Raw genomic sequence first — 24,274 nt, forward strand, 5'->3', positions numbered from 1 at the left:
GCAGAAACATTTAAAAAATCTGCTCAGCCACAAGAGCAGGGGCGAATTTTCGTTTCACGCACTTACAGAAAACAGAACACAATGCGATTCCTCCGCTGTGTCAACACCAGAAAGCCAAAATAACGCGCGGAAAGCACCTGCGGTAACGCGCAGAAATGACAGCTGAGCAGAGCATAGAGAAACAGTGTCTCTACCCAGCTGCGTATCAACCATCTGGGACATTATATAAATAAGTTCACTCACCTGAGATGCGCACCGATTCCACTCCCAGGTAGATGGATGGAATAAACACGTACTTAAAAGGGATCTTCCCCTTCAAAAAGTGCTTAATAGTTGTAGGTACAATCGCGAATGAACAGACATGTCCCGTCAGATGGGGACGTATTCTGGACCGCCCCTGTCCTCTACTTGGTCCCCAGTTGCACCGAGGCTATTGCGCGGGTGCTATTGCAGATGAGTGCGTAGATTTTTTTATCAGCTCAGGGTACACTACGTCTCTGTTTTCCTGCTGTTTCATTATATCATGTCCATCATGTGACATGGCCAAGCCTCTCAATGGAAACTTAAAGGGACCTCCCACGTGATCCAGTCCATGCGCAGTCACTATGGGCAGGGGGAAGTCCACTGCGCTCGGTAAACAGCAAAGAGCCATTAATCGTATAATAAAGACTACAGCGTCCCAAGTTCTGGCCCATATAATATAAGCTAGCCTACATAATAGTATACGTCTCCAAAATATTCACATAGTGAGTTATTTCCCGCATAAATGGGCTCATGTGTGGGCTATAACATCGACATGACCATGACTCAGGAATGAGATGAGCAGGTGCATGTATTGCTATTATAGGACCAATGCAGTGTCTACTGACCTCTTGGTCCATAGGCCTATAGGTTAATATATGTTTTGTCATGATAAACATGTAGCCTATAATTTTTTACCAAAGTTCGAATACTTAAGTGAGTGCCTGAAAAATGAAACACAATAGTTTACAAAAGGAGTCATAATTTAATATAGCCTATACTTCTCAATGTCACTCAATCCCTTGTCAGCTCTGCTTTGGACCAAAAAAGTCACGAATAAAAAGTGCCTCTCCACTCCATTTAAGCTAAATTAAGAGGTTCCTGTGCCAAGTGCTGCTTGTGCACTTAGAAGAAATGTCACTTTCGCGCATTTCTTACATCAAGAAGCTTCCTGGCAATCCACTTGGAGATAATTCCCCGGTGTGCATTTGACACGGAGATGGTCCTTTAGAAAAATGGGATGATCAAAGCCTGGTTGACGCGCAGAAAGTCATGGCTATTATTGTTATCAGTAATTTATATACAATTATGAGGCTTATTGTTATTGCAATTCTATAATAGCCTAATAGTAAACCAAATAAAAATAGAATCCAAGTTTATTGGTCGCATACACAGATGTTATAGCGGGTGCAGCGAAATGCTTGTGTTACTAGCTCCTAACAGTGCAGAAAAATGTCAAACAACCAACACAAATAATCAAAAACAAGATCGAATCAGTACAGTCATTTCCCCAAAGGTTGGACAGTCACACAGAGAGAGAGAGAGAGAGAGAGGGAGAGAGAATGATAGAATGAGAGAGAGAGGGGGGGGGGCTTTTATGCTGACGGGAAAGGGTGATGAGGAGTAATGTGCCCTGTGACATACAGGCAGGAACTGAGATCATCAGGGAAGATGACATAAGAATGAAGCAGTGACTCTATTACCATGTGATTTCCTCATCATTGGGAGTTTGGTGGGAAACAGTTTGGGAAGTCAAATTCATGGGCCTATGTTAAAAATTAATAAGGAAAACCAAACACAGAAGGAAACATCAGTCTTGCTTGTGTGAGGTAATACCGATTCCATATCTTTGAGAGATACAGTATTACAAACATATTCTAAATTATATTGATGCTGTTCATTGTCTCAATGTGCAACAATTATGAGACACAAGCCTATACTCAAGCCTATACTGAATAGTTTCTAAAAGTTTCTAAACTATATTATTTCTGCAGATAAAAGAGGTGTCAGGAGAAACCTATTGCGATAACACACACACACTAAGCCAAATGCATAACTAATGGCAGCAGCATGGTTGAAATAACTTGGTGCAAGTGTTCCATGCACATTTTCAGGGTCACTAATCAATATCATGTCCTCAAATATTTTTGAACAGTTTTCTCTATTATTGAACTTGACCGATGTAACCAAACGCATTAATCGAATTAAAGTGTATTGTCTCTTTAAGAGCTGTCACTCGAGCCTTTGCTGCTTGTCATTTTCTGCAACAAGATGGCGGTCGTTCCAGAGAACAGAGTCCTCTCCTTCAGTGTTTTTAAATGGAGCTCGTATTCCTCCACATATTTACCAGAGTGAGTAATGCACACATACGTTGACCACATTTATGTATTTGTTTTCGTTGCTGCAGGTCTCATTAACTGCCACAGTGCATCGAAATCGTGTCTCCGCGGCCTAGCTTGACTGCGAGCTAACTACTCCACCGTTAGGCAACAGGGATAACGTTAGCTAGTTAGATTTACTCGAGTAAACAAAATGCACACATAGCCAGCTAAATTGATTATTTCTGTACTGTGTGACGTCTTTCCATGCACTGTAAAGCCGATACTGGTAATTATCTAACAGCTGTACTAACGAGTTGGCAAAAAAAGCTAGCTAGTTAAGTTAGCGAGCTCGCAAACTAGACGAGCATGCCACCACCACTAAGTTAGTAGCCAAAACCACTCATGACTTTTTATATTAGCTAGTAAGCTAAATAGTTAACTAAATCATACATAACTTTTTCTCCTACACTTTTTGTAGGCATGTTTAGTCTGATTGTTCTGTAACCGTTCGTGCAAGGCCAAAGGGTATAACCAGTTAATGTTAGGTAACGAGCTAGTATGTCTCTATGGTATTGCTTGGGTAACTTGACACCATAGGAAATGCCTGTACAGTCAGCTATTTATGAACCCTATTATCCCGCTCTTTTAAAAACAGTGGAATTGCTAGTTTCAGCACTAATTAGTTTGGAACTGGCTGAAAATGTTTACTGCTTTTATACAGGCAGCCCAATTTAGATGTTTTTTTCTCCCGCAAATGGGTCTTCTGTCCTTACCCACAGATATTTTTCAAAGCTGATCTGATTGGTCGAAAGTCCATTTCGTTATTTAACAAGTCAAATAAGCTTATTGACCAATCAGGACTTGAATACGACTGCACATCACTTAATAATTTAACATGTACATTTTATATGTAGTGATTACACTTACTTGTATTTCATATGTCACAGTGATTCACTGGTACATATGCTATGATGCCATTAACATGGCTGTATACAGGAAGTTTTCCCTCCACAAAAGGGCTTTATTACAGACAGGAATACTCGTTAGTTTCATTAGGTATCCGGGTGGCTGGTCTCAGACAATCCCGCAGGTGAAGAAGCCGGATGGGGAGATCCAGGGCTGGCGTGGTTACACGTGGTCTGCGTTTTTGAGGCTGGTTGGACATATTGCCAAATTCTCTAAAATGACATTCGAGGTGACTTATGGTAGAGAATTTAATGTTAATTTATCTGTCAACAGCTCTGGTGGACATTCCTGCAATCAGCATGCCACCTGTGGAATGATCATGCTGTTAAATCAGCTTCTTGATATGCCACACCTGTCAGGTGGATGGATTATCTTGGCAAAGGAGAAATGTTCACTAACAGGGATGTAAACAAATGTGTGCACAATTTGAGAGAAGCTTTTTTGTGTGTATGGAACAATTCTGGGATCACTTTACATGTTGTGTGTTATATTTTTGTTCAGTATAGTTAGCATTCTCTTTGATTCCCTTTGATTTTTTTAGCATTCTGGTTATGTTATGTCTTTGGGGCTTTAAATATTAGGGCTATATAAATACCCCTCCAGTCAACTTGTGCAATAGATAACGCAGATCTCGTTCATCATTTTGCATGTTAGATAATCTTTCATTATGAAGCTTACCAGTACTAGTTTCGCAAAACAGGGGTTTGAGGCAGTCTCGTGTGTTTGTTTATAAAGAAGCACAACGAGCAAAATTGGAGCTTTGTAAGGTGAGTCACTCCTGCAGCGCAACTTAGTTGTGGTGATCAAGTTACACTTGTATGAAATCCACTACTAATGTTTTCCAGATATATATTATAACTATTCAATTAACTATTTAAGATGTGCCAAATTCTCTCCAGCTGGGTTTTGCTACATAACTTGTGAATGTTGCTAACTTGCTAATGTTAACTAAGCTTGCAAGATCAAGCTTCTTGGTAACCACATCAGAGAAAATCCCCTGCCTAATATTTGTGTTTTTGTGTGTGCTGCAAACTACGTTTTGAGATACTTGCATAACTTTATGAGCTGGGTTGTCTGTCATTTACCTAGCATCTGCTATGAGAATTCTTGAGTATTTGTTAGCATTTTGATAGCATTCTGGTAAGTACATTCTTTGGGGCTTTTATTTCTGTTTGGAGAAATATATATATTTATTTGTGCACTACTAGTAATACCGTATATCGCAGGATGGCACAGGCAAGGTATGGAAATCTGGACACTGCTGAACACAGATCATTGGTCTCTTATCTATACTACATAGAAATGCGTAATTCTACACAAAGGTAGAAATATGCAGTATCATTCATTACATATAGGTATTATTCTACACACACTGGCTATTCGAATGAGCTCTGCTCCCAAACATTACAAAATTTGGTTGGTTTGAACTGGATCAAATCTGATCGAATCATAGACTTCTATGTTTCACAAGTTTAGACATAAAATTACAGTAGAGTTTAGTACAGTACATTATACTGTACTCTAGTGTGCTCTATGTTACTGAATTTGACTGAACTATACTCAACTTTTTGTTGTCCAGTCTGTTTTCACGCTTTTGCTTTGGCAACCAGACGACAGAATAATAAAACAAATGAGCTGAACAAAAGGGAGGACAGTAGGTGACCAAACTGTGGTTTGTCTACTCTGATTAAGTAACAGTATTAAATCAAATCAAATTTTATTGGTCAAATACACATGGTTAGCAGATATTAATGTGAGCGAAATGCTTGTGCTTCTAGTTCTGACCGTGCAGTAATATCTAACAATTTCACAACTACCTTATACAAAGTAATGTAAAGGAATGAATATGTACAAGTATATTACAAGTTTTAATCAGTTAATTCATAGACAAATGTATTTCAGTAAAAACACCAACTAGCTTAATTGGTAGGTCTACTTTTACTTGTTACTAATGTGAACTTTCATTATCCTCCCTCATGAGGGAGAGCAGGGCTCGACATTAACGCTTGTCCACTTGTCCGGGGCTAGTAAAAAAAAGATAATCGGACAAGAATACTATAATTTTAAGTTGCCCGAATGGAAAAGTAAAAGAAGAAGAAATCACAATCTCAAACAATTAGGTTACTCCGATCAGAATTGTATCAGTGTGCTCCGGATGCAATGTGTTACCCACTGTCCTACAAATCTCTGCAGAACGCATCGGAGTATAATTTTTGTAGGCCTACATTGACGGGCACGAGCTGTCTTTCAATCATGCAGTCACAAGATGCGTGTTTGAGATCAAAGTGACCCTAGCCACGTGTGCACATTGGTTGATATTCATTGCTTCTTAGTGAGTTATTTACCCAGTTATAGCAGATTTTTGGTCAGCAATAAAAATCCTGGAAAAGTCATGGTGTGCATCACCTGCCTGTGCCAGTGGGCTGTTGCCAGAGGAGAGGGATGGATTTGCGCAGAAGGTAAATTAAAGATAATCAGCCAAACTACACCATGTTTTCAATTGGCTATCTCACTATTCAACTATTTAGCTATCAGCATGTATTAATGTCATGTTCGATGTCCTAAAATAACTTTCCAAGGGCCTTCGTGTATAACTGCAAATGGCCGACACGCAGTTGATAGTTGATAAAACCAATACTGCATACTCCAGTTGTAAAACCGTATGTGTCTCAAGCTCTCAAAATTGGATAAGATTCTCCTCTGTTCAATACTGGCCATGTAATTCTGAGAGGATATTCCGATAATATTTTTAAAACTAATTGACAAGTAGCCCATATGCTTTCAAGATCTCCCCTGAACACTGACTATTTTAACCTTACAAATAGATAAACATTTAGGTCTGCTACCTCACCTGCCTTAGCCATTTGATCCCTTGTTCATTGAATGAGGGATTTCTTTTATAAAAACGTAAAGTATTTGGTTGTAACCATCCTCCATGAAATTCCAGGAGAGCTACTGGGTTTGAAGGCTTTTGTTCCAGCCCTGCTCGAGCACACCACATTGTAAAATATCAGCTGCTCAACAGGACCTTGATATGCTGACTCTGGTTTGTTTGAGCAGGGTTTTGTCAAAAGCCTGGACACCCCAGTAGCTCTCCAGATGGAAGGTTGACGGACCACGTGTTTTATTCACTAGCCTGTCTGCAGTATTTCACTTTGTGGGAGGGGGGGGTTTAAGTCAATCAAATTAAATAAAATGTAATTATAAAGACCTTTTTTACATCAGCATATGTCACAAGGTGCTTATACAGAAACCCAGCCTAAAACCCAAAAGCCAGCAATGCAGATGGCTAGGAAAAACTCCCTGGAAGGCAGGAACCTAGGAAGAAACCGAGGGAGTATCCAGGCTCTGAGGGGTGGCATGTCCTCTTCTGGCTGTGCCGGTTGGAGATTACAAGAGTACATGGCCATTAAAGCCAGCGCAAGATGCAAGTGCCTTGGTTAACAGCAAGAGATGCTGCATCAGTGGCGATTTTAGCATCTAAATTCAGGTGGGGCAACAAAAAAAAACGTGGGATGCATGCCAGCACAGCCACTAAACAATATATTAATTATAATGGTGATGGTGACAAATGGTGCCCACAAACTGTTAGGACCTACATAAAGCTTTCCCAACACCTCCCAACACCTTACCACTGCTACATCTGGCTATTGGCGGAGCCTTGTCTGGCAGCAAAACAGTTAATTCAGCCTCGTTTACATAGCTGATATGGCTGACTTGCTTAAACTAATGTGGTTTCTACTGATAATTGAGATGTACAAACTATGGCATAAGGGGACGACAAGCGGATAAGAGGCAATCCGAAATTTAGATTAAGACATTCATGAGCGAGCTTGGACGGACGAAGTCAATAACTAGTTGCTCGGCACTTTTGTTATTTACAGAGACAGAATTCAGAACATGGGCCGTTCTTAGTGTTCTCCCTGTACACCAAGTCGTAGGATAAATAACGGGGACATAGCTACAGTATACATACACAGTATACATATCTCCTTGGCATATTACATCATCTATGCAGCAGCATACAATACATTTTTGGACTTTTGGACTCACTTAAACAGGAAGGTGTTTCGGCGATCCTTTGTGGGCAAATTTTGTCATTAAAGTCTGGCATTCTCTGAATTTATGGTGCTTTCAAGACAACTGGGAACTCGGGGAAAGTTGTGAATCATGATGATGTCAGTGATCTTCAGGTTGTAGCTTTAGAAAGAGACCCGAGTTCCGAATTTCACAATTCTGAGTTGAATGAAAGTTCAAAACGTATTTTCCCAGTCGTAGCTCATTTTTCCAGAGTTCCCAGTTGTCTTGAGTTCACTAAAGTCAGATTTTGCAGTTCTATGTTATGATGTTTTGGGCACAGCACATCATGCTTCATTAACCGTATGGCCAATGTTGAATGTTTATCATTTTAAACTAGGAAAAGAGACCCTTATTCTTCGACTTGGGGCCCACTGCCACTCCATTGAATAGAAAGATAATGATTGCTTTGCAATGCTTGCAGTTAGCCACTGATTCCTTCCAAACAACTCATTGTTGAATTTGGGATTTCCAACTTGTTGGTAATGTTTGTCCAATAGCCGATGACCACCGATACTTTTTATATGTAATTTCTCTTCATATGACAAGGGTTAAAAAGGATTTGCCAGTAGATTGTCAACTTGATTCATGATGATGATTGCCACCATAGCATCACCCACCTGTAGCACGCGCTCCAGCAGGTATATCTCTCTGGTCACCCCCAAAACCAATTCTTTCTTTGGCCGCCTCTCCTTCCAGTTCTCTGCTGCCAATGACTGGAACGAACTACAAGAATCTCTGAAACTGGAAACACTTATCTCCCTCACTAGCTTTAAGCACCAGCTGTCAGAGCAGCTCACAGATTACTGCACCTGTACATAGCCCACCTATAATTTAGCCCAAACAACTACCTCTTTCCATACTGTATTTATTTATTTTATTTATTTAAATATTTTGCTCCTTTGCACCCCATTATTTTTAATTCTACTTTGCACATTCTTCCACTGCAAATCTACCATTCCAGTGTTTTACTTGGCTATATTGTATTTACTTTGCCACCATGGCCTTTTTTTGCCTTCACCTCCCTTATCTCACCTCATTTGCTCGCATCCTATATAGACTTGTTTCTACTGTATTATTGACTGTATGTTTGTTTTACTCCATGTGTAACTCTGTGTTGTTGTATGTGTCGAACTGCTTTGCTTTATCTTGGCCAGGTCGCAATTGTAAATGAGAACTTGTTCTCAACTTGCCTACCTGGTTAAATAAAGGTGAAATAAATAAATAAGTATGATGTTGACATGATCAGTCCAATCAAAGCTACTGTAGATAAAATGTGATTTGAAGTAATTTTATCTTTGGCCAATGACATTGTGCCTTCATGGATGGGCACTTCTAATGTAACTCTATGGCAGCACCCAAGGGGTTTGAATTTTCTAGCTCAGTGTCCCAATGAGTGACAGAATACGGAGCCAACCATGGCGCAATGCTCTGTATTTTCTGCTGGCTTTCCCCACCACCACAGAAAGCACTGAGCTGGGCTGAATCACCTGCTTTTTGGAGCTGTCTTACTCAAGGAAACAAAAAGAGACCATATACGTATGCGGTTTTATTAACTCAATATATTTATTTACATTGTTTGCAAACTGATGTGACACATTAATGCCAAAATAACATGCAAATAATGGGACTCCAAACAGGCTCTGCCCTGAATGACGGGTCGTCACTGTACTGTATAATACATGGGATCAGAGAGCAGCAGCCTTCCATTGTGGTTCCTTGCATCATACACCACCATTTTTTTGGGGGGGGGGGCAAGTGACTTGAGCTTTTGGACGAGTTCAAAAAAAGCTTCTAATTTCTCTTCTGGGCTTAACATTTTAACATTTAACATTTTTAGACATATGTGGGTTTTTGGAAACAGAATTACAAGTTTTATAAATAACTTCACTATTATTGTGTTTTGATGAATTTCTAATACCTTTTTAAAAACATGCTCCGGTACATTGGAAACTACTTAAACCTCCTGCTTTGGGCTAGATGTGTCAATGTGTAGTTCATATACGCTTAATCTTTGGTGCAGAATAACTGTCTTACTTCAATTAGCCACTAAATTCCTAGTTCGAAAGGAACTCTTTTTCTGGAAGCTGTGCTGCACCATTTTCCCCACGTGGGCCAGCCCCCTAGCAATTAGTTAAACCAATGAGCTTTAGCCCCTCGCCATAAGCGAGACATCTAGCAAGATAACCACACAGCAGAGCGAGTGAGAGTGCAGTGATTGTGTTGCACATACAGTATCATCACATGTGACGTAATATGCCATTTTCAGGGACCACTATTGGCTCGTGAGTGCAATTTTCAGAACTACTGGCTTAAAAACTAAACAAAAGTACAGGAGAATCCATTTGACTTTTTCTGGTAAATGTTTAAGACCCCGTTTCCTCCTGTTTGATCAGAAATCAAGGCTAGTACTTTTGCCTCAATTTTAAGATGGAAAATTGATAAAAAATGTATCTATGCCTTTATTTCCCCAAAATATACACTCTTAGCTTTTATTTGACTCCCAATTTAATATGCTGTTATGAACTCCCTGCACATGTGGTGCTCATGGGTCCTTTTCCATGGATATTACCCTATCCCTTTGCTCACAACAAATGATGGTTGGATGTTGGCTGAAACATGTCCTTTCCCTTTCTGTGTGTAGAAACATCTTGGTGGACAAACCCAATGACCAGTCCTCCAGGTGGTCGTCTGAGAGCAACTACCCTCCACAGGTAACGTCTGCTGTGCCCCGCCCACATAGACACCTGTCTCATACTCAGGCCTACCTGTCACTCACACACCTTCCATGCCTTGTGCCTTGCCTGTCTTGGGATGGGGCTCTTCCGTAGAGGGTTTGTGCCCAGTTGCATACAACACCCGTGTTCTCAATTCACTGGTGGCTGCTAAATAGGAGCACCTAATAGACGGGTTGGTTGTTTAGCAACAAAACCGATGCGCATTCAACTATGGGGCAAAAGACTGCGTTGACTTAGATTGTTGACAACATGTAAACTATATTTTGTCTCCAGCATTTATTGAAACATAAATACATTTGCACAAAGAACACTTCTCAAATACATCGTTACACTTGTTTGTTAGCTAGCTAGGGAATTTTAGCCTCTTTAGCATTGACATGAAATCAGTCTCAACACCTCGAACAAGACATGGTATAGTTCAAGAAAAATATTAAACTAGTTGAAACGCGTCACTTACGATTCCCCACATGGCAGTTTCTTGTCACTGTTGGTAGCTATCTGGCCATCCAGAATCATAAAGTCCATGGGCTTCTGCCCCATAGAAGCGTTTGTTGTCAGCTAACACATCTTTAGTATGCACGTCTTGACCCCAATGACTTGCACTTGCACTTTTGTGAGTAGGAAGTGGCCCAGCGTAGCGTGTTTGACTGTCTTGTGGTTATGGGCAGAGGAAATTGAAACTTTGTTTTTGCTGTAAGAGGAAACTAAGCATGGCAGTCTTAACCACTCAAGCTAGACATTCAATTGTGGCAGAGGCAAAACTCCACTGCACCTGTTTACGTCAAATACGTTACACTCTCTAAAAATGTTGAACTCTCATCAACTGCTTTTATCTTTTCAAAGAGAGGGAGGTTGTTGAGAGGTAGAGCCTTCAAAATAATTGTACTGAACAAATGATAAAACCATACCCCATAAATCATAAATTAAGCCTGAGTCCTTTCATATAAATGTTTTATAATGGTTTCTATGACAACAAGAATCGACAAAGCATTGCGATACGGGTCTTTCATTAGCAAGTGTGCCATGTTCCAAAACAGGACTGTTTTGGAAAAGAAAGATCGATATACCCAAGCCTAGGAATAATCCCTCTGTGTTAAATGTACCCTAGGCGATAACCTAATGAGATGCAATATATCTGCCTTATTATTGATGAAAACTGTTGAAGATGGAACCATATCAGAGGACCCATTAATAAGCCTAGCAGATGCACTCTGGTAGTGGATGGTTATTGCTCACTCACACAGCCATTTAAACCTACAGGATTGTGGGTTGCCTGGTTTCCGGAAAGCAGATGTAATCAATGTTCTATCTGTACTGCTCTATCCCCTCTCCCTCCCAGAGGGTTCAATCCGGTGCCCTGTCCGGTCGGCAGCAGATATGCCCAGCCTAGTTACCACTCCTGTGAACATGGCAAATCAAATTTATTAGTCACATGCGCTGAATACAACAGGTCACCTTACAGTGAAATGCCTACTTACGAGCCCCTAACCCGACAGTGCAGTTTAAAAAAATATGGATAAGGGATAAAAGTAACAAGTAATTAAAGAGGAGCAGTAAGAAACAACAATATATACAGGGGGGTGCCGGTACAAAGTCGATGTGCAGGGGCACCGGTTAGTTGAGGTAGTATGTACATGTAGGTAGAGTTATTAAAGTGACTATGCATAGATCATAGCAATGTGAATAGTCTGGGTAGCCATTTGACGAGATGTTCAGGAGTCTTATGGCTTGGGGGTAGAAGCTGTTTAGAAGCCTCTTGGACCTAGACTTGGTGCTCCGGTATCGCTTGACGTCTGGTATCAGCGAGAACAGTCTATGACTAGGGTGGCTGGAATCTTTGACATTTTTCAGGGCCTTTCTCTGACACAGCCTGGTATAAAGGTCCTGGATGGCAGGAAGCTTGGCCCTAGTAATGTGCTGGGCTGTTCGCACTAGCCTCTGTAGTGCCTTACAGTCATAGGCCGAGCAGTTGCCATACCAGGCAGTGGTGCACCCAGGCAAGATGCTCTCGACATTGCAGCTGTAGAACCTTTTTGAGGATCTGAGGACCCATGCCAAATCTTTTCAGTCTCCTGAGGGGGAATAGGTTTTGTTGTGCCTGCTTCACGACTGTAACGGTGTGCTTAGACCATGTTAGTTTGTTGGTGATGTGGACACCAAGGAACTTGAAGCTCTCAACCTGCTCCACTGCAGCCCTGTCGATGAGAATGGGGGCGTGCTTGGTCCGCTTTTTTTCTATAGTCCACAATCATCTCCTTTGTCTTGATCACGTTGAGGGAGAGGTTGTTTTCCTGGCACCACACGGCCAGGTCTCTGACAACCTCCCTATAGGCTGTCTCGTTATTGTCAGTGATCAGGCCTACCACTGTTGTCATTGGCAAATTTAATGATGGTATTGGAGTCGTGCTTGGCCATGCAGTCATGAGTGAACAGGGAGTACAGGAGGGGGCTGAGCACGCACCCCTGAGGGCCCCCTGTGTTGAGGATCAGCGTGGCGTATGTGTTGTTACCTTCCCTTACCACCTGGGGGTGGCCCGCCAGGAAGTTCTGGATCCAGTTGCAGAGGGATGTTTAGCTTATTGATGATTTTTGAGGGCACTGTGGTGTTGAACGCTGAGTCAATGAATAGCATTCTCACATAGGTGTTCCTTCTGTCCAGGTGGGAAAGGGCAGTGTGGAGTGCAATGGAGACTGCATCATCTGTGGATCTGTTGGGGCGGTATGCAAATTAGAGTGGGTCTAGGGTTTCTGGGATGATGGTGTTGATGTGAGTCATGACCAGCCTTTCAAAGCACTTCATGGCTACAGACGTGTGTGCTACGGGTCGGTAGTAATTTAGGCAGGTTACCTTAGTGTTCTTGGGCACAGGCACTATGGTGGTCTGCTTAAAACATGTTGGTATTACAGACAGGGAGAGGTTGAAAATGTCTGTCAAGCCACTTACGAGTTGGTCAGCGCATGCTCGCAGTACACGTCCTGGTAATCTGTCTGGCCCTACGGCCTTGTGAATATTGACCTGTCTAAAGGTCTTACTCGCATCGGCTGCGGAGAGCGCGATCACACAGTCATCCAGTACAGCTGGTCCTCTCATGAATGTTTCAGTGGTATTTGCCTCGAAGTGAGCATATAAGTAGTTTAGCCTGTCCGGTAGGCTCGTGTCACTGGCAGCTCTCGTAGTCTGTAATGGTTTGCAGGCCCTGCCACATTTGGCGGGCGTCAGAGCCAGTGTAGTAAGACTCTATCTTAGTCCTGTATTGATGCTTTGCCTGTTTGATGGTTCGTCGGAGGGCATAGCGGGATTTCTTATAAGCTTCCGGGTTTAGAGTCCCGCTCTTTGAAAGCGGCAGCTCTAGCCTTTAGCTCAGTGAAGATGCTGCCTATAATCCATGGTTTCTGGTTGGGGTATGTACGTACGGTCACTGTGGGGATGACGTCATCGATGCACTTATTGATGAAGCCAATGACTGATGTGGTGCACTCCTCAATGCCATTGGAGGAATCCTGGAACATATTCCAGTCTGTGCTAGCAAAACAGTTCTGTAGCTTAGCATCTGCTTCATCTGACCACTTTTTTATTCATCTAGTCACTGGTGCTTCCTGCTTTAATTGTTGCTTGTAAGCAGGAATCAGGAGGATAGAGTTATGGTCAGACTTGCCAAATGGAGGGCGAGGGAGAGCTTTGTCCCAGAGTTTGACTGTGCAGCAGCTCGTATACACAGCACTTCTCCTCTGCTCTCTGTGCCATCTGCAGTGTTGTGAAACATGTTCGGAGAGCAGTAGAATGAAAACTGCAGTGTCATGTGTTGATAATGTAGATCGGACACTGCATTATGAAATATTGTGAGAGACCGCTGATCAGATTCTCCCCTCTATTTTCCCTCCAGTACTTAATGTTGAAATTGGAACGGCCATCAATCGTTCAGAGCATCACCTTTGGGAAGTATGAGAAGACTCACGTGTGTAACCTGAAGAAGTTCAAAGTGTTTGGTGGGATGAGTGAAGAGAACATGACAGAACTCCTGTCCAGGTGAGAGCAGAGGGACAGTGAAGTGTACTTCTTTACTGTATAATTAACCTACCTTACTGTCTGTACCATATTTATTTAATTTGATCTTCTATTTCTCTGCAGTGGCCTGAAAAATGACTACAACAAGGAGACCTTCACCTTGAAGCACAAGATTGACGAACAGATGTTTCCCTGCAGATTTGTTAAAATAGGTGAGTTTGGAGATGGAATGGGCCCAAGGCTTGGGCCTACGTGTTGTACAGACTCTGTCCAATGATTGGAGTGAAGGGATGCTACACGGCTGGAGATGGAAATAAGTCAAAATGGCAAAATAGTTGATGATTTAAATTATAGACCGTTCTCTCTGTCTCTCTCAGTGCCTCTGATGTCGTGGGGGCCCAGTTTTAACTTCAGTATCTGGTACATTGAGCTACATGGCATAGAGGAACCTGACTTAGTGCAGCCCTGCCTTAACTGGTACAGCAAGGTGAGCCTGCCTCTGAGACGCACACACTCGCATACACAGTTGGGGTTAAGGGAGAGAATCCGTCTGAGTGGGTTACTTAAGCAATAAGGCCAGAGAGGGTGTGGTATTTGCGGAGTGCCTGGATACAGCCCTTCGTCGTGGTATATTGGCCATGTACTACAAACCCCTGAGGTGCCTTATTGATATTATAAACTGGTAACCAATGTAATTAGAGCAGTAACAATAATATTTTGTCATACCTATGGTATACGGTCTGATATACCACGGCTGTCAGCCAATCAGCATTCAGGACTCGAACCACCCAGTTTAAGCAATAAGGACCTAGGAGGTGCGGTATGTGGACAATATACCACGGCTAACGGCTGTTCTTATGTACGATGCAACTCGGAGTGCCTGGACACAGCCCTTAGCCGTGGTATATTGGCCATGTACCACAAACCCCAGAGGTGCCTTATTGCTGTTATAAACTGGTTACCAATGTAATTAGAACAGTAAAAACATATTTTTTTGTTGTCATGCTCATGGTATACGGTCTGATATACCACAGCTTTCAGCCAATCAGCATTCAGGGCTCGAACCACCTAGTTTATAATATGAAGTATAACATATGTGATGAAAAACATTGATCAAATATGGAGCTGTATTCCTCTAGTACCGGGAACAGGAAGCGATCCGCCTGTGCCTGAAGCACTTCCGGCAGCATAACTACACAGAGGCCTTTGAGTCGCTGCAGAAGAAGACACGCATCGCGTTGGAACACCAAATGCTGACACACCTCCACGACCGCCTGGTACTCCGTGGAGACTTTGACGCCTGTGAGGAGCTCATCGACAAAGCCGTCAAAGGTCCTGACACCCACACCTCCTCAGAAAGGCTGATGGGGGCTGGACCTACTGCCCTGTACACATCAACTTCAATACAACTACATGACCTCAATCATCATACTAACTACAGACCTCTACCATCCCATGACTGAGAACTTAAAACCTAGCTCGGCTTATATTTAGCTCATGAATTCAGTGGATACCATAGTGATTCATTATTTACACTATAGATCCATGTATCTCTACATGACTTTTTAATTTTTATCAGATTGGTTTGCAACCACAGGGCATGGCAATGTCATCCTGACATCATCCTTTCTTTTTGAGATTGAAAAGGTAACAAAACTATTCACTTCTATCTCCTGGCTAAAATAATCTGGACAATCTTCCTGTGTTTGACATCTTCCTCTGTAGACGGTTTATTTAACCAGTACATCAGCCAGCAAGAGTACAAGCCAAGATGGAGTCAGATCATCCCCAAGAGTAACAAAGGTACAGCCTCGCAAGAGCCAAGCCCAGATGACATGAACAGTGAAACAAACTACTCAAGTAGGAAATGTTTTTTCATTAACAAAATGCTGTGGTACGCTGTGCACTACCACTCTATAGCGATTCATTAATGTTTTTTCCCGTCTCCCTTTCTCTTCTGCTCCTTTTCCATTTTCCTTCAACACTCCATCCCTCTCCTACATTTGATTCCCTCCTTTCCCTCAACCCCTTTCTCGCGCTCTCCTGCTCCATCGCTCTCTCTAGGTAATGAGGATGACAACAGACCAGGGATGAGGGGAGGTCATCAGATGGTCATCGACGTTCAGACAGGTGAGGCATGCTAGCTAACACCACACCTAGACCACACCCCCTATAATGTCACCTATTACTTCAACTGGATTTGTCCTCTTCCAAATGTTATATTTAACTATAGCGGAAATTGACGTTTAGGTTCCATCCTCCGAAGAGTGACACAGGCTGCTAATACATATTCACGAATTGGCGATGGGAACGCTGTGGGTGCTTTCCACGTGGAGGGGACAAATAACAACAAGTAGGGCACCGACAGCTGTCAGTGTAGCTAGCTTGCATGCTAACCTTATCTGGCTAACTAATATTATCCATTGCTACGCTGTATTCAAAATATTAGCCAGCTAGGCTATGGCTGGTTCTGGAGTTGGATTTGTCATAAGCGTGTAGGGAGAACTTCGCCACAGATGGATTGGGGAAACCAGTCCACAGTTTTGGCATCGTCCATAAATTGTGACTGGGAATCTGCCATAGAAATGGGAAGAATAATATGAAGCTCCGGTAAAATGGATAGCCTAACTATCTGGGTCGCAACTTTCACTGGGGACGCCCCCCCCACATTCTGAAATTGCATTTTTGTTCCCCCCCAGTTTTATCATTGGAATGTGATACAAAACGAGACAAAGGGTGTGCTTTAGGACCATGAGGACGACACCGAGTGGTCGAGTAGCCTGCTTTGGAGTGTTTATTCAACTGGATAAGACCAAAGTTGCGCCCCTGCTAACTATTGAACGGTTTGGACTAGATGCATTTTTCTACATTGTAATGGACATGGTGAAGCCTTTAGTAGGCTCTTGCCATAGTTCTCACAGCTAGTGGAGGTGAAATGATAGGCTACGATGACTGCGTGCCGCAAATGATATGTAGCAACACCCTGAGCGCATCGGACACGAAACACTAATATTTGATGTAACAACAGCACAAACTAGATAAACAAGTTTGTGGACTCTTGATTTCTAGCTGCACCAATCAAAGCAGTGGAGCGTGTTCAAAACCATCCATCTTTGGGGGGGGTGTCCAAAATGCAATCTTATCACACACAATTTTTAACAAGTGCAACTTGACAAATTATCCAATGAATTATGATAATTTGCTGGTAAAAAAATAGAGGTGCAAAAACAAATTTGCGCCCCCTATTTTAATTTGCACCATGGCTCAGGCAGCAAAGCGTAAGCTACGGTTAAAAGCTGTAGCCAGAGAAGGAAGAGGATGCGAGACACCCCACTCACTGGTTCAGTGAAAGTAAGTAGACCAGACCCAGCTGCTATTGCATTGTTGTCCCATTAACCCATTAACTAGACCGGATCTGACAATGTTTTCCAATGGTAAACGGCCTGAGTGAACTCTTATTTATCCGCCATCTTTGTTGTAGCCAAATATTCTCTATTATATTGCTCAGCTTAGTTGCGACTTTGCAGGTGTTTCTGATTAATAAACAATGCCATGCTGGTGGGTGGTACCATTTGATGTAAAACCCAGCCCTGAAACGAAATGTAGGCTAAAAAGAATTTGTACGTCATTTCATAGGAAAAGACACGGCATTGGCACGAAGTTGCACGAAGTGGGAAGTTCGGGGTTGTCACTTCAAGCACAAATATATTCTACTTTGACTTAAACAATTACTTATTGCCTTAAATCGTTGTGTAACATCGTGGGTAAGCTCTGGCCATCGTCTTTCAGTGGATTTCTACTGTCGCCTTTTAAAGCTGTTTTGCAGAGGACGGTGGTTATTTTAGTGCTCTGTAATGTTTTGGTGGCTTACTCGCCTGCAGGTGTTTGTAAAGACAAAGGCTTGTATTGTGTGCGTGTGTATACAGGCTGTGAGAAGCCTTGCATCTGGCTGGTCTGTCTCTCAGGCCCCCAGACACTGAGAACTGTCTTGTTGGCCAATCCAGATGACCTAGAGTAACCCCCCCAACCAACCTACAAAAACCTCCACACAGTCTGCATGCCATGCAGAAATTACCCCTGTGTGCTGCTCTGCTGATTTGCCATGCTTAAGGCCCATTGAACCTGTCCACCTCTGTGTTAATAATGCACTCATGCTACTCAATTCACGGGTTCTTCAGGACTTCTTCAGGACTTAAGGAATGGAACTGTTCTTTCTGCAATTGAAGTGATGATTTCCCACAATATTCTCATGGTTGCACTCAGTATGTAGTCTAAGTGTTTATCTTGAATAGCCTTTTTCTACTCGTTAACCCTTTACACTCATGGAACTTAGCCTCTGGATACGGCTACATTGAAATGTTTGAAGAAACATACAGTTGAAGTCGGAAGTTTACATAACTTAGGTTGGCGTCATTAAAACTCGTTTTTCAACCACTCCACACATTTCTTGTTAACAAATTATCATTTTGGCAAGTCGGTTAGGACATTACTTGCTTCACGGCACGAGTAACCAGGTAGGCAAGTTGAGAACAAGTTCTCATTTACAATTGCGACCTGGCCAAGATAAAGCAAAGCAGTTCGACAGATAAAACGACACAGAGTTACACATGGAGTAAAAACAAACATACAGTCAATAATGCAGTATAAACAAGTCTATATACAATGTGAGCAAATGAGGTGAGAAGGGAGGTAAAGGCAAAAAAGGCCATGATGGCAAAGTAAATACAATATAGCATGTAAAATACTGGAATGGTAGTTTTGCAATGGAAGAATGTGCAAAGTAGAAATAAAAATAATGGGGTGCAAAGGAGCAAAATAAATAAATAAATTAACATGAAATACAGTTGGGAAAGAGGTAGTTGTTTGGGCTAAATTATAGGTGGTCTATGTACAGGTGCAGTAATCTGTGAGCTGCTCTGACAGTTGGTGCTTAAAGCTAGTGAGGGAGATAAGTGTTTCCAGTTTCAGAGATTTTTGTAGTTCGTTCCAGTCATTGGCAGCAGAGAACTGGAAGGAGAGGCGGCCAAAGAAAGAATTGGTTTTGGGGGTGACTAGAGAGATATACCTGCTGGAGCGTGTGCTACAGGTGGGAGATGCTATGGTGACCAGCGAGCTGAGATAAGGGGGGACTTTACCTAGCAGGGTCTTGTAGATGACATGGAGCCAGTGGGTTTGGCGACGAGTATGAAGCGAGGGCCAGCCAACGAGAGCATACAGGTCGCAATGGTGGGTAGTATATGGGGCTTTGGTGATAAAACGGATTGCACTGTGATAGACTGCATCCAATTTGTTGAGTAGGGTATTGGAGGCTATTTTGTAAATGACATCGCCAAAGTCGAGGATTGGTAGGATGGTCAGTTTTACAAGGGTATGTTTGGCAGCATGAGTGAAGGATGCTTTGTTGCGAAATAGGAAGCCAATTCTAGATTTAACTTTGGATTGGAGATGTTTGATATGGGTCTGGAAGGAGAGTTTACAGTCTAACCAGACACCTAAGTATTGGTAGTTGTCCACGTATTCTAAGTCAGAGCTGTCCAGAGTAGTGATGTTGGACAGGCGGGTAGGTGCAGGTAGCGATCGGTTGAAGAGCATGCATTTAGTTTTACTTGTATTTAAGAGCAATTGGAGGCCACGGAAGGAGAGTTGTATGGCATTGAAGCTTGCCTGGAGGGTTGTTAACACAGTGTCCAAAGAAGGGCCGGAAGTATACAGAATGGTGTCGTCTGCGTAGAGGTGGATCAGGGACTCACCAGCAGCAAGAGCGACCTCATTGATGTATACAGAGAAGAGAGTCGGTCCAAGAATTGAACCCTGTGGCACCCCCATAGAGACTGCCAGAGGTCCGGACAGCAGACCCTCCGATTTGACACACTGAACTCTATCAGAGAAGTAGTTGGTGAACCAGGCGAGGCAATCATTTGAGAAACCAAGAGTGTCGAGTCTGCCGATGAGGATATGGTGATTGACAGAGTCGAAAGCCTTGGCCAGATCAATGAATACGGCTGCACAGTAATGTTCTGTGCAGCCGTTTACAGACAGATTATTTCACATCATTCACTGTATCACAATTCCAGTGGGTCAGAAGTTTACATACACTAAGTTGACTGTGCCTTTAAACCGCTTGGTAATTTCCAGAAAATGTCATGGCTTTAGAAGCTTCTGATATGCTAATTGACATAATTTGAGTCAATTGGAGGTGTACCTGTGGATGTATTTCAAGGCCTACCTTCAAACTTAGTGCCTCTTTGCTTGACATCATGGGAAAATCAAAAGAAATCAGCCAAGACCTCAAACAATTGTAGACCTCCACAAGTCTGGTTCATCCTTGGGAGCAATTTCCAAAAGCCTGAAGGTACCATGTTCATCCGTACAAACAAATAGTACGCAAGTATAAACATCATGGGACCACGCAGCCGTTATACCGCTCAGGAAGGAGACACATTTGGTCTCCTCGAGATGAAAATAAAAGTGCAAATCAATCCCAGAGCAACAGCAAAGGACCTTGTAAAGATGCTGGAGGAAAGCCACTGCTCCAAAACCGGCATTAAAAAAAGCCAGACTACGGTTTGCAACTGCACATGGGGACAAAGACCGTACTTTTTGGAGAAATGTCCCCTGGTCTGATGAAACAAAAATAGACCTGTTTGGCCATAATGACCATCAGTATGTTTGGAGGAAAAAGGGGGAGGCTTGCAAGCCGAAGAACACCATCCCAACCGTGAAGCACGGGGTGGAAGCATCATGTTGTGGGGGTGTTTTGCTGCAGGAGGGACTGGTGCACTTCACAAAATAGATTGCATCATGAGGAAAGGAAATTATGTGGATATATTGAAGCAACATCTCAAGACATCAGTCAGGAAGTTAAAGCTTGGTCGCAAATGGGTCTTCCAAATGGACAATGACCCTAAGCATACTTCCAAAGTTGTGCGAAATGGCTTAAGGACAACAAAATCAAGGTATTGGAGTGGCCATCACAAAGCCCTGACCTCAATCCTATAGAACATTTGTGGGCAGAACTGAAAAAGCATGTGTGAGCAAGGAGGCCTACAAACCTGACTCAGTTACACCAGCTCTGTCAGTGGGAATGGCCAAAATTCGCCCAACTTATTGTGGAAGGCTGCCTGAAACGTTTGACCCAAGTTAAACCATTTAAAAGGCAGTGCTACCAAATACTAATTGAGTGTTTGTACATTTCTGACCCAATGGCAATGTGATGAAAGAAATAAAAGCTGAAGTCATTCTCTCTACTATTATTCTGACATTTCACATTCTTAAAATAAAGTGGTGATCCTGACTGACCTAAGACAGGTTATTTTTACTAGGATTTAATCAGGAATTGTGAATAACTGAGTTTTTAAATGTATTTGGCTAAGGTGTATGTAAACTTTCGACTTCAACTGTATGCATAACCATGGTAGCAATTGAAAGGGACCACTTCATAATATGGGGAAATTATCGGACCAAAGTTGAGGACACAACAGTCAAGCGTTGGATTAAGAGCTCTAACTTGTGTATCAAAGTGGCCACACACCTCTCCCGACGTGTGCAGAGTTACATTTCAATTCACTTTTATGGCTCAAGGAAAGAGCTTTCAATGATTAGGTGCCTTTTAAATATATATATATATTTAGCTGTACTGTTGAATTGAAGCAAGCACACTTTTTTGTTTTTTTGTTGTATTTTTTGGAACACAGCCCCGCATCCCCATCACACAATTGTTTTCGCAATCCAAAATTGGTCCATTTATAAATTGCATTCTGAGTTAGGTGGGCACAATTTGAAAGCTTATTCTCTTTGCAACATGACTCCTAAGTTATAAAATACAGTGTTAGTGTTCGACTTTCAGAAGGCCCTTCAGAGAAAATGATACTCATAATGAGTGCATTCAGCTGCAAATTTTCTTCACAATGCGACAAACAGGCTCCTTCTGTTTAAAAAAATAAATAATCATAATTATGCCATGTCATCCTTGTAAATGTACATCAAATATTGCGATCATAAATGTTAATGATGTAAAGGACATGAGTTTCATCATATTGAAAAGCAAAGCGCACATTTGCACTCGTGGGTGTGTGGTTTGCTTGTATGACATCGAAGCAGTATTTATTATAATCGTCTCATCTTTCAAAACAAATCGAGTCCTCATGATCTACAATATTCCCCTCTTTGACAAAACGTGCAAAAGTAGCCCAATTAGTGGGATGGACTAGTGGGGTGTGTGTCTGTATATCTTCTTGTTGCGCTTAGTACTGCTGTTTACGCCTGTCCAGTTGAATCCTATACATCTCTGTAGGGGAGATCCTGAGTTCTGACATCTTGTATGGCATGTTACTGTATGGTTGCTGGATCGAATCCCAGAGCTGACAAGGTAAAAATCTGTCGTTCTGCCCCTGAACAAGGTAGTTAACCCACTGTTCCCCGGTAGGCCGTCATTGTAAATAAGAATTTGTTCTTAACTGACTTTCCTAGTTAAAAAAATAATGATTTGCCACTGCATTCTGATAACGCTTATCAGTGACCAAATCTGCCATTTTCAACCAGTATACAGGTTTGAGTGTGAAGGGATAGTTTCAGGACCATTGTGCTTTACTGTAGTCTTCTTGGTGTTTCAGTATAGGCACCAGAGTAGTTCATTGATGTTGAATGCATCCAGCTGTCAGAGCAGCTCACAGATCACTGCATCTGTAAATAGCCCATCCAACTACCTCATTCCCATACTGTATGTATTTATTTATCTTGCTCCTTTGCACCCCAGTATCTCCACTTGCACATTCTTCTTCTGCACATCTATCACGCCAGTGTTTCATTGGTATATTGTAATTAATTCGCCACCATGGCCTATTTATTGCCTTATCTTACCTCATTTGCAAACACTGTATATAGACTTTTTCTACTGTGTTATTGACTGTATGTTTGTTTATTCCATGTGTAACTCTGTATGTGTCGAATTGCTTTGCTTTATCTTGGCCAGGTCGCAGTTGTAAATGAGAACTTGTTCTCAACTAGCCTACCTGGTTAAATAAAGGTTAAATATATATTTTCTTAATCCCAGGTGTTGACCAGCGTTGGCTCCCTGTTTCCTACAGAGACGGTGTATCTTTTTGGGGGCTGGGACGGCACACAGGACCTGGCTGACTTCTGGGCCTACAGTGTTCAGGAGAACCAGTGGGTCTGCATCTCCAGAGACACAGAGAAGGAGGTGAGAGAGCAAGATGTATGAAAGAGAGAAGGATGGTGGAAAAGAGGATTTATTGTGTGACAGAACAACACTTAAATGGTCCATACTGATGTTACAGCTGCTTAATGAGCAGAACACTAAATTATTTATAGGAATGATCAGGATTATGACTGCAGTTTTCTTTGGTCAAGGTGAAGGTAATGTCTAACGAATGATTATAATGAAGATAATAGTTGAAAGCTTCACTATAGTAAAATATAACAACGGTGTAATGTTATTGAGCAGGTACTGGAAGTTCAGTAAATGGTAGAAACACTGTCGCCACATGGGAGCAGGGGGCCGAGTCGTCTCCTTTTTTATAGATAGTTGGTGTGATGGCTTCCCGCCCCTTGTCCTCTCCCAGAGTGGTCCCAGTGCGCGGTCCTGTCACAAGATGTGCATCGACAGCCAGCGGCGGCAGATCTACACACTCGGCCGCTACCTAGACTCCAGCGTCAGGAACAGCAAGTCTCTGAAGAGTGACTTCTACCGCTACGATGTCGACGCCAACACCTGGACACTGCTCAGCGAGGACACGTCAGCCGACGGCGGGCCCAAGCTCGTCTTTGACCATCAGGTAACCTCTTTATCACGCCCCTCACACAGCTGTATCACACACGTCCAAACTGGACTAAACTGGCTAGTAGGGAATTGAAACACTGTGGGCTTCATTAAAAATAGGTTACAGAGTTTTTGTTGGTTAAATAATTGGTCCGTTCAACCATCTGGAGGTGAGACCAGAGCACTGATGAAGGTGTCGCCGGCTATAGTCTTGACATATTTTCCTCTTTTCCCACTTTTTAAGCTCAAAATGGATCTGTAAATGCCAAGGATTTTTGCATCATTTTTACACTGCTCAAAGCCCAACACTGAAATCCAAATGTTGAATCTCATGACTCTCTTCCGACCCAACCTTTCTCTTCTCTCA

The 24,274-nt window shown here is 42.4% G+C and overlaps 1 protein-coding gene across 1 annotated transcript in view; it reads left to right on the plus strand.

Annotated features, from left to right (window-relative positions):
* The first annotated feature begins 2,266 nt into the window (after nt 1–2,266).
* The window catches only part of LOC109910330 (muskelin), a 36,614-nt gene continuing 14,606 nt past the window's right edge, over nt 2,267–24,274 (plus strand). Inside the window, exons 1-10 of the mRNA XM_020509493.2 lie at nt 2,267–2,372; nt 10,030–10,099; nt 14,008–14,150; nt 14,253–14,341; nt 14,507–14,616; nt 15,269–15,461; nt 15,855–15,932; nt 16,194–16,259; nt 23,216–23,328; nt 23,711–23,923. Of these exons, the coding sequence (XP_020365082.2) occupies nt 2,293–2,372; nt 10,030–10,099; nt 14,008–14,150; nt 14,253–14,341; nt 14,507–14,616; nt 15,269–15,461; nt 15,855–15,932; nt 16,194–16,259; nt 23,216–23,328; nt 23,711–23,923 (1,155 nt within the window). The 5' untranslated portion in view covers nt 2,267–2,292. The remainder of the gene's footprint in view (nt 2,373–10,029; nt 10,100–14,007; nt 14,151–14,252; nt 14,342–14,506; nt 14,617–15,268; nt 15,462–15,854; nt 15,933–16,193; nt 16,260–23,215; nt 23,329–23,710; nt 23,924–24,274) is intronic.

This window comes from Oncorhynchus kisutch, linkage group LG19, assembly GCF_002021735.2.
Source record: "Oncorhynchus kisutch isolate 150728-3 linkage group LG19, Okis_V2, whole genome shotgun sequence".
Lineage (NCBI taxonomy): Eukaryota > Metazoa > Chordata > Actinopteri > Salmoniformes > Salmonidae > Oncorhynchus > Oncorhynchus kisutch.